This window comes from Euleptes europaea, chromosome 11, assembly GCF_029931775.1.
Source record: "Euleptes europaea isolate rEulEur1 chromosome 11, rEulEur1.hap1, whole genome shotgun sequence".
Classification (NCBI taxonomy): domain Eukaryota; kingdom Metazoa; phylum Chordata; class Lepidosauria; order Squamata; family Sphaerodactylidae; genus Euleptes; species Euleptes europaea.
In genome coordinates, this window is record NC_079322.1 from 77,837,969 (window position 1) to 77,854,560 (window position 16,592).

The 16,592-nt window shown below is 47.5% G+C and overlaps 2 protein-coding genes across 2 annotated transcripts in view; one reads left to right on the forward strand and one right to left on the reverse strand.

Moving 5' to 3' along the window:
- KIF9 (kinesin family member 9) overlaps positions 1-13,247 on the reverse strand; it is a 30,566-nt gene extending 17,319 nt beyond the window's left edge. Inside the window, exons 1-7 of the mRNA XM_056857152.1 lie at positions 13,152-13,247; positions 9,951-10,116; positions 7,687-7,793; positions 6,716-6,934; positions 5,377-5,460; positions 4,051-4,143; positions 1,292-1,439 (exon numbers count right to left, since the gene is read on the reverse strand). Of these exons, the coding sequence (XP_056713130.1) occupies positions 1,292-1,439; positions 4,051-4,143; positions 5,377-5,460; positions 6,716-6,934; positions 7,687-7,793; positions 9,951-10,116; positions 13,152-13,247 (913 nt within the window). The remainder of the gene's footprint in view (positions 1-1,291; positions 1,440-4,050; positions 4,144-5,376; positions 5,461-6,715; positions 6,935-7,686; positions 7,794-9,950; positions 10,117-13,151) is intronic.
- A 2,212-nt stretch (positions 13,248-15,459) lies between these two features.
- Positions 15,460-16,592, forward strand: part of KLHL18 (kelch like family member 18) — a 33,651-nt gene continuing 32,518 nt past the window's right edge. Inside the window, exon 1 of the mRNA XM_056857359.1 lies at positions 15,460-15,614. Coding sequence (XP_056713337.1) covers positions 15,474-15,614 — 141 coding nt within the window. The 5' untranslated portion in view covers positions 15,460-15,473. The remainder of the gene's footprint in view (positions 15,615-16,592) is intronic.

Genomic DNA, 16,592 nt, shown 5'->3' on the forward strand with positions numbered 1-16,592 from the left:
TTCTAGAAAGAATGTGTGTGCATGTGTGTACGTGTGGACATGCATACTTTTTTACTTGTGCAAGTAATATTATCTTGCCAGTAAATAAGTGGTTCCAATCTCAGTCTAGCCATTTTCAGATGGAAGGCTCTTGTATTTCCACGGCACTAACGTATCTGTCACAGCAATTAGTTGAATGGTTTTAGCTGCTGACTTTGGATTATTGGGTTGCATTTTTGCAGCTGTTTGAGCTTAAAAAATTGCTTTGTTAGTATATTATGATTTTCACATTAAGAACGCCCTTGTGGGCTTTTAGTGCAAATATAAATGCTCTCAACAAAGGTGGAAGAAATAGGAGTAATGTCTCTCCAAGCTGTTGATTCGAGATTCAAAAAGTTATTTTCACTTACATGACATCCCTGGTGCATTCTGCATATGGCAATCCAACAGAATTCTCTGATTCACATTTGACAATTTCAGAATGCTCTATGGATCATGCGCTGTCTCCTGCCTGGCATCACTCCTGCCCAACTAAGCATGTGCCTGGCATTCCCTGGGGCTGCACATGAAAACCCTAACAATCATATCCTTTTAAAGGTTCCTTTATGGTAGTAGTTCTCAAACTGTTTGAAGTCAGACCCCCTTCCAAAGCAAAACTGTTCCCCCATCCCCAACATAAAATGCAGGGATTTATTTATTTTCTTACTTGCTTCATTTATACTCCGCCTTTCTCCCCAATGGGGACCCAAAGCAGCTTACACCGTTCTCTCCTCCTCCATTTTATCCTGACAACAACCCTGTGAGGTAGGTTAGAGTGTGAAACTGGCCCAAGGTCACCCAGCAAGCTCCCGTGACCGAGTGGAGATTCAAACCTGGCTCTCCCTTAGATCGATGCTCTAACCCCCATCCCCCACCCTGGCTTTTGTGCTGGTGAAAACTGAACAAGTTTATATTCCAAGCAGTGGAATATAGCAGCAGTAAGTAACAGGCCATCTTTCATGGCCAAGCTGCCCCTGACACAAAAGCAAACCTGGTCCACCAGCGAGCCCCCCCCCCGCACCCTCCCCGCCTCCCCTTGGCTCCTCAGTCTCCCACCAAGCCTAGTTCTCACCCACTTTATTTATTTATTTTAAATTTTGCCTTGGATGCTGATCGCCAGGGCAGGAATGCTTCAAATCTATAAATGGTCATGTGTGCTCTGATGAAATTCCACCCAACTCAGAGGGATGGGTTGGCTTCGGCAAAGCCCTGAGAGGTTTCCCCATGCCTAAGGCTGACGTTCCGGCCCCCCCACCCTGGTCCTAGCCCTTACCTAAGGAGTCCTTCAGGGTGTAGGTGAGCTTGCTCTGTCGGAAGGGAATGTGCTCCCGGTTCCGCTCGGACAACGCAATGATGACTTGCTCCAGGAACGACAGAGACTTGTTGATGTATTTCGTCTCCTGCAATCCGTGTCCCTCCGACTGTTGACAAGGAAGACATTTCAGAGCAGGGGCTCCCAACATTGTGCCCGTGGGAACCATGGCACCCACGGACACCTTTTCTGGTGCCCTTCAAGTGTTTCCAGGAAGTGGGCAGGGCCCGGTGGGGCTTTTGCCCAAGGCTTCTGCTTGGCTGAGCAGATTTTTTAAAATGTTGTTTTGGCAGCGGCTGCCACCACAGCACAAGGATCTGCACTGCGTGCCTAAAGGTAAGCTGCGGCAGCCATTTTGCGGCTGGCTCCGCTTCCTGTGGCAGCCCTTTTTGTTGCTGCGCCCACCATGCTGTGTCAGGATTCCAAAGAAGAAGAGTTGGTTTTTATATGCCGACTTTCTCTACCACTTAAGGGAGACTCAAACTGGCTTACTATCACCTTCCCTTCCCCTCCCCATAACAGACACCCTGTGAGGTGGGTGGGGCTGGGAGAGTGTGACTAGCCCAAGGTGACCCAGCTGGCTTCATGTGGAGGAGTGGGGAAACAATTCCAGCTCACCAGATTAGCCTCCACCGCTCATGTGGAGGAGTGGGGGATCCAACCCAGTTCTCCAGATCAGAGTCCTCTGCTCCAAACCACCACTCTTAACCACTATACCACACTGGCTCTCCCACAGGCTCAAAAAGGTTGGGGACCCCTCCTTTAGAGCACTATTCTGTCGTTCTTCTTCCAGATGTGGCCTATGCTCATTACAGTTGCCAACCTTCAGGCGGGAACCAGAAGATCTCCCTGGGACACCAGGGTTTGTGGAGGAGAGGGGCCTCAGTGGAGTGTAATACCACACAGTCCTAAGCAGCCATTTTCTCCAGGGGAACTGATCTTTGTCGCCTAGAGAGTTGCCATTCCGGGAGATCCCTGGGCCCCATCTGGAGGTTGGCAACCTTAAGCATAAGACTGGTGCTGTGCACGGGCTCACCCCTGTCCCCCTCACACCATCTTTCCACTGAAAACTAGGCCACACAACTCCTCCCGCTGGCTGTTTTTACTCCCACTAAGATTTGGAACAATGAAGAAAGCTGACAGGAAGAAAGTGGATTCCTTTGAAATGCGGTGTTGGAGGAGAGTGTTACGGACACCCTCGACCGCCAAAAAAACAAATCAGTGGGTTATAGATCAAACCAAGCCTGAACTGACCCTAGAACCTGAAATTACTAAACTGAAGCTATCATATTTTGGTCACATTATGAACAGACAAGAGTCTCTGGAAAAGACAGTCATGCTAGGAAAAGTTGAAGGCAGCAGGAAAAGAGGAAGACCCAACAAGAGATGGACCACCTCTATAAAGGAAGCCACAGCCCTCAATTTGCAAGACCTGAGCAAGGCTGTTAAGGATAGGACGTTTTGGAGGACATTGATTCATAGGGTCGCCATGAGTCAGAAGTGACTTGATGGCACTTAACACACACAAGATCCCTTTGCTCCGTGACAGCAAAGGAACAGACACTGGGAAGCAACTCCTCCAGTGGGAAGAAATATCTGTAGAGGACACACATCAGGATATACAGAGGACTCCAGATCCATGATGATATTCCCTCAATGGGGGCCATTTTTTCAGGGGAATGAACATGGGCTATTATTGTAAGCTATCCTGAACTACAAGAAAAGGCAGGATATAAATGTTTTAATAAATAAAACAAATAAGTAAATAGGAAAGCCAGGTTTCAATAGACCACCATCGAAGGGATCTGAGGGTGGATCTAGGAATAGACAAGTTACGGTTCTGAGGGTCTACGTTAATAGCGAAATGGCGAATGAACCAGTTCTGTAACCCTCTCATGTGCATCCTAGTGTGTGGGACCACATATGTAGTGGAAGCCATGTGCCCAAGGAGCTTCTGGATCTGAACGGCTCTCTGGAAGCGGTTTCTATCAAATGAGGAAACCATAGATTGGATAGCCCAGGTTCTGTCAATGGGTAAAAAGGCCATTAAAGTAGGGGCGTCCAAAATAGCGCCAACAAAGGAGATGCGGTGAGCAGGGGCTAGGTGTGACTTCTCCCTGTTAACTACGAGGCCCAAGCCAGGTCAATGTCCCTCTCCAGACTATGGGAAGAGGAGGAGACAAAAAGCCAGTCATCTAGGTAAGGATAGATGGCACAGCCCTTAGAGGCTAGGAACCCAGTGACGGCAGAGAGGCATTTAATAAAGACACGGGGTGCTGTAGCCAACCCAAATGGGAGGACGTTATACTGGAAAACCCGGTCTAAATACTGAAAACGAAGATACTTTCTCTGTGAGGGGTGTATTGATATATGGAAATATGTGTCTTGCAAATCCACAGTGGCAAACCGTAAGTCCCAGGACAATAGAGGTAACACATCTTTCAGAGATAACAAGTTTCTAGTGGTTGCCAAATTCAGAATGTTAAGTGCCCTAAGATCAAGGACAGGTCGTTGACCTCCTCCTTTTTTACATACAAGGAAGTACCTGGAGTAAAAACCCCGGTTCTCCATTGGGTTAATAACCTCCCATGCGTGCCTGCACAGAAGACACTGGATGAACAGCAGTTACAGGTAAGTGCAACTCTGTTTTCTCATCCACGGTCAACGAGCATAGCTGGCCCGTCACCTCCAGATGAAGCAAGTTATTCCAGCTGACTTACCTTGCTCTTTGCCAGCCTCTCGGAGCCTGCCAGATCTACCAGGTTAATTTTGGAGGTGATGAACGTGGCATCTGAAGTCATTCTGGAGTGACACTGAGGGAGGAGATAAAGAACGTCAGCATGCCCTGGGCATTCGGGCGGCTGAATCAGTATAAAGATTCACAAGAGCCTGGATTTTCCAGGCTGCTGTGAAAATTCTACTGGTTGGCACTTATCCAGCAAAAAAATTATGTCTAGGATAGATTGGACACCACAGCCCCTTTTTAGAGAAGGACTACGTGAAGTGTCTAAATACAGTAGAAAAGGGCAAGAGTCTAGTAGCACCTTAAAGTCTAGCAAAATTTCCGGCAGGGTATGAGCTTTCGTGAGTCACAGCTCATTTCTTCAGATACAGCTAGAATGTGAGTCCATCCATCTTTAAGTAGAGAAGAGCAAATTCAGACACCCAATGGCAACAGCAATTTGCAAGATCTGAGCAAGGCTGTCAAAGATAGGACATTTTGGAGGACTTTGATTCATAGGATCGCCATGAGTTGGAAGAGACTTGATGGCACTTAACACACACACACACAATGGCAACAGCGTGTAAATGTCAATAGCAGATAAATGACATTAGCAGGTGTGATTGGATTAGGAGTGATATGCAGAGTGGTGGTAGGCTTGGAGAAATCAGCATTGGTAATGAGATCTCTATTTAATCCAGGAGAATGCATTGTCTTGAGCTTCATTATTAGTTGTAATTCAGCGGTCTGTGACTCAAGAAAGCTCATACCCTGCCAGAAACTTTGTTAGCCTTTAAGGTACTACTGGACTCTTGCTCTGTCTAATTGCTGGCATTGCGACTTACGGGATATATCTCTTAAACACAGGCTTTTGAGTATGTCCGGTTATTCTGTCCTTTTGGAAGGAAGTAATTATTCTATCAATTTTGTACTAGAATATTCATTGATTTTTCAGGAAGCTTATTTACTTTTAAACTATTTGCCTGTCTCTTGGAGACCAACTAACTGTCAGCAAAAACAGACAGTCTGCGCCCTTACCATTACTAAAAGACTTCTTTTACACCACTGGAAAGATAAATGCCCACCTCTGCTAACCCAATAGATTGAGGACCTTACAACTTTACCAACGTTTGAATGTATCGCACCTAGATGACAATTGTGTGTGGACCTATTTTTAGATCTTTGGAAACCATTTATAGATGCCTATCTGTAGACTTGCCAGCATTTTTGTTATAGTTTCTATTGTGGGTTTTTTTCTATTTGAGGTTTGTAATTATTTTTAAAAAACAATTAAAAAAAGAAAGATAATTCTACTGGGACTGACCTCAAGGTAAATGGTGAAGATGCAGTGGGACCGAGAGGAGTGACTGTTCAGAGCGTGTTGGCCAACAGTTCTGTTGGTGTCGCCCTGGAGAGAAAATAAAAATTGGAGGCACATGCAGAGAGGACAAGAATCACCCACAGTGTAAGGTGGGCCCCCCGAAGGTGCAGGAGGAGAAGCGGACGCCTTCTAACCCGTTGCATCCCTCCCCAACCCCAATGACGCTTACACTGATTCCATGAACTTAGGCAGATCACGAGAGGGAGGGCAGGAAGGGTTGGGTCAGTGCTCAGCTCTCGTGGCCGTTTCTTACATTACAGCAGCGGTTCCCAAAGTGGGCAGTACCACCCCCTCGGGGGCGGGAGGACTACCTAGGGGGGCACTAAGAGGCAAGAGGGCAGCAGGGGGGCGCTAGATGCGGGCCCTTCAACTGTGTTGTTCCCTAGTTTGCAATCAATCAAGCTACGGCACCATGCTGGCAAATTGGGTGGAAAATATCAGAATTTTTTCCAGACTTTGAAGAGCTGGCACCACCAGATCAAGTTCATTAGTTGTGTTGAATAAATTTCAACTGAAAAGTTTTAATTTGATTTTGAATAGATGTTCAATTAATTGTTACTGTTTTGAAATTTTATTGTTATTATCTTCTTGATTGAGTCATGCAACCCCCTATTTTGAATAATGCTTTTTATAGGATAGGGTAGGGGGTGCTGGGGTTGAGTTTGTGGAACCAACGGGGCGGTACCCTGCATTACAGGGTAATCTGATTGCCACCTTGGGGTCAGGAAGCAACTTCCCTCCAGGCAGGATTGGCCAGGGATCCTGGAGGGGTTTTTGTTGCCATCTTCTGGGAATGGAGTAGGGGTCACTAGGTGTGTGTGTGGGTGCTTCTGTTATTTATGGGCCCTCTGAGGCGCTGGGCCTGTCCAGGCTGTGAGCCATTTTCTCGGAAGCAGTCCCCCACAACTAGGCAGCTGCTCAGTGTTCAGTTTTGGGCACTGCAATTTATGAAGGACGTAGACAAGCCGGAACGTGTCCAGAGGAGGACAACAAAGATGGTGAGGGGTCTGGAGACCAAGTCCTATGAGGAAAGGTTGCTGGGTATGTTTAGCCTGAAGAGGATTCTATGACCTTAGGCAGATCATGAAAGGGAGGGCATCTTGGCCATATTCTGGGCACGGAGTAGGGGTCACTGGGGTGTGTGTGTAGGGGAGGTAGTTGTGAATTTCCTGCATTGAGCAAGGGGTTGGACTGGATGACCCTGGTGGTCCCTTCCACCTTGATGATTCTATGATTCCAAAACACCCTTGAAAGCATCACAAAGAAGGATGATTCTTCCTACCTCGAACAAGAAGTTCAAAGCCACTTCTTCGCTGGGGCAGGTGTGCACGGTCAGCCCTCTCACAGAAACCCCCTGTGGGCCCTCTACGACAGACAGTGGAGGGTCAGGCGCATGGGGCATAGAGGATAAGAGGTCGAAGATGGTCTCGTTGTGGATCTCCAGGTAAGACACTCGAGCGGTCATGAACTGGCTGGCATGTTCCTCCATGGCCTTGAAGATCTGGAGACAAAGACAGGCTCAGCTCAATGAAAAGACCTGCCAGGAGCTGAGACGAGAGCGATCTGGGCTCTGCCCAAGTGGCAGGAGGACTTTCCTAGCGAGGGATGCAATCCAGTGGACTGTGGACTGCACAAGCAGGAAGGTCCCCCGCACTGGGAAGAAGCCCAAGACCCTTCCCAGCCAAGCTGCCCGCCATCCCCGGGAAGGAAATGACAGGGATTGAACTGAGCCGCTGTCCACTGAACATAAGAACATAAGGAAAGCCCTGCTGGATCAGACCAAGGCCCATCAAGTCCAGCAGTCTGTTCACACAGTGGCCAACCAAGTGCCTCTAGGAAGCCCAGGCAAGATGCTGCTGCTGCAGTTGTCTCGTTTGTGGGCTTCCTAGAGGCACCTGGTTGGCCACTGTGTGAACAGACTTCTGGACTTGATGGGCCTTGGTCTGATCCAGCAGGGCTTTTCTTATGTTCTTATGTAGCATTATCCTGCCTCTGTTCCACAGCACCTAATATAATAGGCCTGCTCCTCTGATCTGGAGAGAATAGGCATGCATCATGACTTGTATCCATTTTGACTAGTAGCCATGGATACCCCTCTCCTCCATGAACATGTCCACTCCCCTCTTAAAACCTTCCAAGTTGACAGCCATCACCACATCCTGGGGCAGGGAGTCCCACAATTTAACCATCAGAGAGAAAGTTCTTTTTGGATTCCTTCCTCTTTTGTGCCTTTTGCACTGTGCTCTGGATTACCTGTTGAATGGCTCGGGGAATGATTCCTCGATGCTCATAGTCTTCTGTCGTTCCTGTCATGGTGAAAGTCTTTCCAGCTCCTGTTTGCCCATAGCAGATTATAGTACCTAGAAACGTTTCCCAAACAAACAAAACCATAATGAATTTGAGTTATGTCTGGTACATCGCTACCAAAAGGGGCAACATGACTCCTGCGGGGCAACATTAGGACAACATTATTTTGCTGCCTGGAGGCATTCAACTGCCCTGTGTCGAGAACCGCATTACACAGGATTCATTCCCAATGGGAGCACGGGCTCCTAAAACATACCTTAGAATCATCCCCCCTTTTAAGTCAAAAGAATCCAATTAAAGAAAAGTAGAAACTGATATGATATTGCTTATATATTGATATGATATTGTAGAAAGTAGAAACTGATATATTGCTTATATATTGATTATCTATGATAATGCTTATAGAAAATGCACAAGCTCTGACTTTGGCAGACCTCCAGCAGCTTCCAAACAAAGAGACCTTGGTGTCATACTGGATAGCTCCACAAAAATGTCAACTAGATGTGAAAAAGGCAAACTCTATGCTCGCGAATAGCAGAAAAGGGATTGATGCCTGCCATTACCGTGCAGAGCTAATGACACGCAGGCAGCTTCCACAAAGGCTCAAGGTAATGGATGACTGATAGAAAGCTGTAACTTAAAGACTAAAGAACCAACCCTACAATAACAACAGTCAGGGTACATCAGAGAAGGAACAGAGAATTGTGTGTTTACACTTTTATTTTGTAACCTTGCTCAATCCATTGCTGTGTAGAGCCTGTGTGTGGGCATTTCCTTTTTAATGGATTTCTTCTTATTTTGAAAGCTAGAAGTGGGTTCTTCATAACCAGCTCCATTTGAACAGGTTAGTAAAGGAGCACCATGGGAAGTGAGGTTTGTGAACAGTTCACTAAACCCCCAGATGTGAGCAAGTGAACACCTGAACACATGAAGCTGCCTTCTACTGAATCAGACCCTTGGTCCATCAAAGCCAGTATTGTCTGCTCAGACTGGCAAGCAGCTCTCCAGGGTCTCAGGCAGAGGTCTTTCACATCACCTGGTCCTTTTTAACTGGAAATGCTGGGGACTGAACCTGGGCCCTTCTGCATGCCAAGCAGATGCCCTGCTATGGAGAGATGTCCCTGCAAAGACTAGTCGGCACACAAGCAGGGGGGCACGGGCACTAGGCAGAGCTTGTAAAGAGCACCGCAGAAAGAGTGCTGCCCCACTTAGTGGGTAATACGCTAACTGACCAGCTGGTGGCAGCGGAAATACCAGAGAGAAGTGAGGCCCCCCCTGGAGAGTCAGGTGGTCTCAGGAGAGCAGCAACGCCACTGGGTGAAGACTCAGGACAGCTGCTGAGTATCCCTACCTCTCAGAGTGGCCAAAGTGGAACAGTGCTTGCAGGCCTGAGGGGCATTCTGCAACGTCAACAAAGAAGAATTGGTTTTATACCCCGCTTATCTCTACAGAAAGGAGTCTCAAAGCGACCTTCCCTCCCCCCACAGCAGGTACCTTGAAAGGCAGGTGGGACTGAGAGAGTACTGAAAGAACTGTGACCGGCCCAAGGTCACCCAGTAGGCTTCATGTGGAGCAGTGGGGAATCAAACCCAGTTCTCCAGATTAGAGTTGGCCGCAGCTCTTAATCACTACACCACAGTGTGGTTAAAATGTAGGATTCACGGCCAGGGGATGTAGTGATGGCCACAAGCGTAGATAGTTTTAAAAGGGAATTAAACGGATTCATGGAAGAGTGGTCCATCAGTGGCTACAAGCAATAGTGACTAAGTAATAGTGACTAGTAGCCACTCCATATCCCAGAGGTAGCAAACCTCTGAATCCCAGTGCTAAGCGGCAACATCAAGGGAAGACTTTGGCCTCTATGTCTTGTTGCCATAGCAACTGATTGCCCACTGTGTGAGACAGGATGTTGGACTAGAGCCAGCACGGTGCAGTGGTTAAGAGCGGTGGACTCTAACCTGGAGAACTAGTTTTGATTCCCCACTCCTCCACATGAAGCCAGCTTGGTCTAGTCACAGTTCTCTCCAAAGTCTCTCAGCCTCACCTATTTCACAAAGAGTCTGTTGTGAGGAGAGGAAGGGATAGAGATTGTAAGCCGGTTTGATTCTCCATAAAAGGTAGAGAAAAATCAGCATACAAAAACCAGTTCTCCTTCTTCTAGATGGACCACCAGTCTGGTCCTGCAGGGCTCTTCATCTGTTAAAATGTACCATTATATCCATCAAGAGCTTGGGAGACCAGGTCTCTGGCTACCACGTCATAAACCAGGTCTTGCGACACGTTGTGAAGAACGCCATCTAGTTTAAAAGACCAGTCTGTCTGCTTGTTGTTGACAACTCCCTTGGAACGGTCTCTCTCGACATAGATATCGATAGTCTAGAAAAGGAGAAAGAGGCAACGTGGTAGTTGGCTAGCCGAGCAAAACAAGAGAACATAAGAAATGGTTTGCTCCACAAGGTCAACAGCCACCTAGTCCTGTTCCGAAGAGTGGGCAGTGCAGCATCTCTGCAAACTCACAAAGTGGAACATGAAAACCACAGCCTTTCTTTGGTAATTTATGTGTGTGTGTTAAGTGCCGTCAAGTCGCTTCCGACTCATGGCGACCCTATGAATCAAAGTCCTCCAAAATGTCCTATCTTTGACAGCCTTGCTCAGATCTTGCAAACTGAAGGCTGTGGCTTCCTTTATTGAGTCAATCCATCTCTTGTTGGGTCTTCCTCTTTTCCTGCTGCCCTCAACGTTTCCTAGCATGACTGTCTTTTCCAGTGACTCTTGTCATGACGTGACCAAAATACGACAGCCTCAGTTTAGTCATTTTAGCTTCTAGGGTCAGTTCAGGCTTGATTTGATCTATAACCCACTGATTTGTTTTTTTGGCAGTCCACGGAATCCGTAACACTCTCCTCCAACACCATATTTCAAAGGATGGTCATTTATACATGGGAGTTTTACCCGAGGTTCGTTGCTGGCTGGATCCACACCTTCCTGTTGGGAATCTCTGCACCAGCAGTTTCCAAGCTCAAATCAAGTCCTGCCCCTTTAAATGCTGCTTTGTAATTGGTTTATTGTAGTGCTTACTGTGAGAGAAAATCCCCCCCAAACCCAACTGCTGCATAAAAAAGCACTTTAAGAACAACAAGAACAAAAACAGAGCAATCTGAAGGGGGGAATCCAAGCCTCATTTTTAAAAAGCTTTTCTCCTGCTCAGAATGAGCTCAGAGGAAGCAGGAAGTATTTCAATCCCCGCTTCTTTACATGCTGCTTTGTAATTGGCTGTGCCCCGCACTTTGCCTTCTGCATGGGGATTTCACCCGGGAAGAATCGGGTTAACAGAGGAATGGGAAGACCAGGACATTGTGAGGGCTGGGCATGAGGTCATCTCTAATGGACAGAAAACTCATGCATAATTCCAAGGAACAAACGATTCAGACCAGGGGCAAATGTGAGTGAAAGTACCCATGCATAAACAACCTTTGTAGGTCATTCCCAGAATGCAGGACTCAGATGTACGCTGCTTCTGTACCTGGAGCTTCTACAGAGGTTTCATAACTAATTGTTGCCCTCTCTCTGATCCTCTTATGAATCACCACCACTTCCTGTAGAAGTTAATTCCATGCTTCAACTCTGTCTTTTCAGAACTACAACCCATTTGCTTTGCTGGGCGACCTTGAAATGAGGCAGACAAATGTTCTTCTCCCCCACTCTCGCCACACTGCTTACAGTGAGATAAACCTTTTCCTCGTCTTCCCTTAATCATCTTTTTCTAAACAAGGAAGATAAAGCCATTTCAACCCTCATCTGGTAAAAGGAAGAGGCTCCAACGTGATCATCCTTGCTTTTTCAGTATCTTTTCAGAAGAACAAAGCTAGCTTGATCTTTCAGTTTTTCAGTTCCAGTGAAGGTTTTTTGGGCTGCAATCCTAAGGACTCTTTCCTGGGAGTAAGCACTATTGAATAACATGGAGTTTACATCTGAGCAGATCTGGCTAGGATTGCTTCCTGTGTATAGTGCATGAAAAATTTTAACTGTTCCTGTGAAGAAATGGTGATCCAGACTAGCCAATGAATCTGGAATTGCCATAATCTGCTTATTTAGCCTCTATAGAGAATCCAGATAACGTGTGGTGCTGTGTTGTTTCCCCAACTTCTTCAAACCTGATTTTGGGTGATCTGTTTAGCTTAAACACAATACAGTATGAGGTGGTACCTTGCATAGAGTCAAAGAGCTACTACCGTTTCCTGGGATATTCTCCTTTTAAATCCCCTCCTTTTGGCCAGCAGGTTCTCTAAGAACATTCAAAATTATTTACTCCCATTTATATTATGCTTTTCTCCCCACTGGGAACCCAAAATAGCTTACATTGTTCTCCTCCATTTTCCCCTTCAACAACCTTGTGAGGTAGGTTAGTCCTGAAAGTGTGTGATGGCTCATGGTCATCTTGTTTAGAAAGGGAGGTTGAGCTTGAGCATTTTTTTTACTTAGTCACCAGTCAAAGTAACTGTTCATTTATTTTATTTTAATGATTGCTCCTTTGTAACTGCAGCATTAAAATACAATAAAACTATTAGTAGTAACTAGCTGGCTACAAAGTAAAAAAGGCAACATTTAATGTAGAAAAGAGCCAGAGTCCATTAGCTCCTTAAAGACTAAAAAAATTTCTGGCAGGGTAGGAGCTTTCGTGAGCCACAGCTCACTTCTTCAGATCTGAAGAAGCGAGCTGTGGCTCACAAAAGCTCCTACCCTGCCAGAAATTTTGTTAGTCTTTAAGGAGCTACTGGACTCTGGCTCTTTTCTACTGCTGTTGACAGATTAACACGGCCACCCATCACGATCTATCTCCAAGGCAATATTTACCACACATACACAAAAAACAATCATTGTTACATGCATGCTATAAGAGAAGTTGCCTGCCATAGTATAACAGCTAAAACGGCAGTTGCCAAACAAAGGGATAAATTGCAGAGAAAGTGGCACCTTTGCTGAAGGGGGCTTATTTAATCAGCAAGTAGGGTCTTGCTTATGGAGATGAGGGGATATAGTGCTTTGTTAATTGCAATGGGGAACTCCAACTTTCAATTCTGCTTCCTACTGAAAGTAGACCAGTAAACCTTCAGCAGTGTGAAATAATTCTTGTTTGGGAAGTCCCCAAGTAAAGTAACATGATAACCTGGCCACAAATGTTTAAGTTTTTGCCAATGACATGAGCTGTCCCCACCAACACAGAAGATGGCCGATGCAGGATTGTCACCTGCGAGAACAAATGGCAGAATTCGCACATCACCATGAACGCAGGAAACTGAGAAATCCTGAGCAGGTCTACTCAAAATCCACTGGTCACAGCAATTCTGGAAATGCATTTATCAGCACATTCCAAGGAAAGATATCTTCTGCTCTCTTTTATAATCGCTTACCTGATTGTCTGGCCCAAACTTGATCATATCTTGAGGGAAGTCAGCTGACGGCCTGAGTCGTACAAATGCATTGACTCTTTTCGGGGAGGCACACATAGTGACAAAAGCTAGAAGAGACAAATGGGAAGCCAAAGTCAAAGTTTGCTTTCTCTAAGGGCCAGTTCACACCAAGGCTTAGAGTTACAGCTGCCAATAACAAAGCGAATTAAAAGCGCTGTTGCATTCAGATCGGGAGTGGTCGGCCACCCTACAAACTGTCGGTTATCCACACACAAAAAGGTGCAATTCCAGGGACGTATACACTGGCATAAGTTTCTGTGTGACTCATAACAACGGCTGTGCTGGATCAGATCAAGGTTCATCAAGTCCTGCAGTCTGTTCAACCAGGGGCCTCTAGGAAGCCCCGAAACAAGGCGACTGCAGCAGCACCATTCTGCCTGTGTTCCACAGCGCCTCATATAATAGGCATGCTCCTCTGATCCTGAAGAGAATAGGTATGCATAATGACTAGTATCCATTTTTACTAGTAGCCATGAATAGCTCTCTTCTCCATGAACATATCCACTTCCCTTTTCCAAGCTGGTAGCCATCACCATATCCTTGGGCAGGGAGTTCCACAATTTGACTATGTGTTGTGTGAAGAAATACTTCCTTTGATCTGTTTTCAATCTCTCACCCTCCAGCTTCAGCAGATGACCCCACGTTTTGGTATTATGAGAAAGGCTTTTGTACAGACTCCTCTGTACAAAAGCACGCACAGGATGATCCTACATCACACATCAGAGTAGGTCTTTCTATTGCATGACCCTACACTCAAAGTATACATTGGTTTAGTTGTCACAGATTCTCTGAGAATCCCAGGAAGGAAAATTGGGATAGGGAAAGGTGGGAGCGCTCCCAATAGGCTGTTCAGATATTTCCCCAAATTATAATCCCCGGAGTTCCTCAGGAAAGGGCAGTCTAAAGAAGCTCTTTACACAACGATGTGTAAATTAAGGCTTGGCACTTATTTAGCACAAGACAGGCTGGGGAGTTGGGCACAAGTTTCAGAGGCTTTAAACAAGAGCAAGCCTAAGTGATACAAGCGGTTAAGACTATCAGAACTATGTAGGGTTGCCAGCTCCAGGTTGGGAATCTCCTGGAGATTTGGGGACGGACAAAACAGGAGGGGGGGAACGCAACCTAAACACAAAGTTGGGTACTCAAAGGTTGGGTGGAAAAGAACTCAATTATACTATGAAATATATTTATTATAAAGCTCTCATGAGCATTTCAGAATAAATATATTTCATAGTATAATTGAGCTATTTTTAGGGTTGCCAACCTGCAGGTGGTGGCTGGAGATCTCCCGCTATTACAACTGAGCTCCAACCAATAAGAGGTCAGCTCACCTGGAGAAAATGGCTGCTTTGGCAATTGGACTCTATGGCATTGAAGTCCCTCCCCAAACCCCGCCCTCCTCAGGCTCTGCCCCAAAACAAAGAGGGACCTGGAAACCCTAGTTCTTTTCCACCCAACCTTTGGGTACCCAGATTTGGGGATGGAGCTTGGGGAGGACAGGGACCTCAGTAGGGTACAATGCCAAAGCATCCGTTTCCTCCAGGGCAACTGATCTCTGCAGTCGGGAGATGAGCTGTAATCCCGGGAGATCCCCAGGCCCCACCTGGAGGTTGTTATCCCTAGAACCACGAGCTGTGATGGATGAAAAAGTGGAGCTTCCCACGTCTACGAGCAGTCTACCTCTACCAGATGCTTTCCAGCAGCCCTCCGCCTAAAACAGAGATACAGGCTAAATGGGTTTTGGCTTTGATCCCGCCGGACTTTCCCAGTGTGCTTAATAAATCAATGCTAATTAATGAATTGAAAAGGAGAAAGGGTTTCTCCGTGCCGTCGACCCCGGGCTGCTTCTGCTTCCTACCGCCGGCGACGGAGGCAGCGTGCCCAGGTGTGCTGCGTTTATGGGATGTCGAAGGGGTGAGAGCGAAGGCAAGCGACGGCGGTTGCTACGGCGACGGTGCCTTCCGCTGCGCCCGGTTGCCAGGGCTGCCGCCACTTCCGGCGCACGCCGGAAGTCCCCTGGGCATCGCCGAGGAGCCGGCAACAGAGGGCGGAAGTGGACGCGCTGAGGGGGAGAAGGAGGGGGAGAGCGCCCGGTCTTCCTGCGCGGCGTCGTCTCGCGCGAGGGGCCCCCGGCTACGGTGGCCGGGCGGGGCCAGGCGGCGCCCGAAGCGAACGCGGCGTGCGGTGAGGCGGGGCGAGGGCCGGACCCGGCCGGCCCGGGGAGGCGAGGCTGAGGGACGGTCGGTCGGTCGGACGGGCACGATGCTGGAAGCGGCCGGGCCGGACCCGGAGCTGGACCCGGAGGACCTGGTCCACTTCTCGGTGGGGGACCTGCCCAGCCGGGGCTACGGGGTGATGGGCGAGATCCGGCGGCAGGGCAAGCTCTGCGACGTCACCCTCAAGGTAGCGCCTGAGGACGGGGGGGGCGAGGAGAGAGGGGAGGGGGCGGCCTTGTGGCGAGGGAGGGGGCGAGAAAGGTGGGGAGGGGGCTGCAAAGAAGGGGGAGGGCCCTCTGCCCCGTGATGGAGGGGGAGGGGGAGGGGGAGGCGAGCCTGGAAGGGAGGGGGAGGGAGGGAGGAATGAAGCCCCCCCCTTGGAAAGGCAGTTGATTAGCCCAAGGTACCCCGGGTGGACAGAATCCGCAGTCGTTGGGCGTTGTGTCCCTGCTATATAAAACCTTTTAAATAAAACTGAACTCGCGTGTTGCAATTAAAATTGGACTCAAGTGCCATTTTATTATAAAAAGGGTTTATATACGTGGGGAAGGGCACAGGCACCTGTCACCAAAGACTGTGGGTTTTTGTGAGGTGGGTTTTTTTTTTAAAAAAATGTTTGTATTTGGGTGAAAGCCTTTTTTTGTTGATTGACGGTCATAACTCTGAAGGTAGTATTGTCGAAGGCTTTCACGGTCAGAGTTCATTGGTTCTTGTAGGTTATCCGGGCTGTGAGACCGTGGTCTTGGTATTTTCTTTCCTGACGTTTCCGGCATCTTCAGAGGAGTAACACTGAGGGACAGGGTCTCTCAGTGACAAGTGTGTAGGAAGAGTAATATATAGTCAGAAAGGGGTTGGGTTTGAGCTGAATCATTGTCCTGCAAAAAGTAACAAAGGTAATGTGCTGACCATGGTCCTGTAAGTATCCAGATAATGTGCTAATAAGGGTGTGGCATGTTAAGGTAGTGTTTCTTTCCTTTTTGTCAACCTTTTTGGGGGGGTACCTGGTCAGTTCTGAGCTGGGATTTTCTCCCCTTCTATATTTTTGGGATTTCCCCCCCCCCCCCCGCGCGGGACAAAACTCATCAAAAATCCAGCTGCACTTTAAAAACTAATAGCATTAGGAACTGTCAGGTCAGTCCCAGTTTGCTTCTTCAAGTAGGCGTGA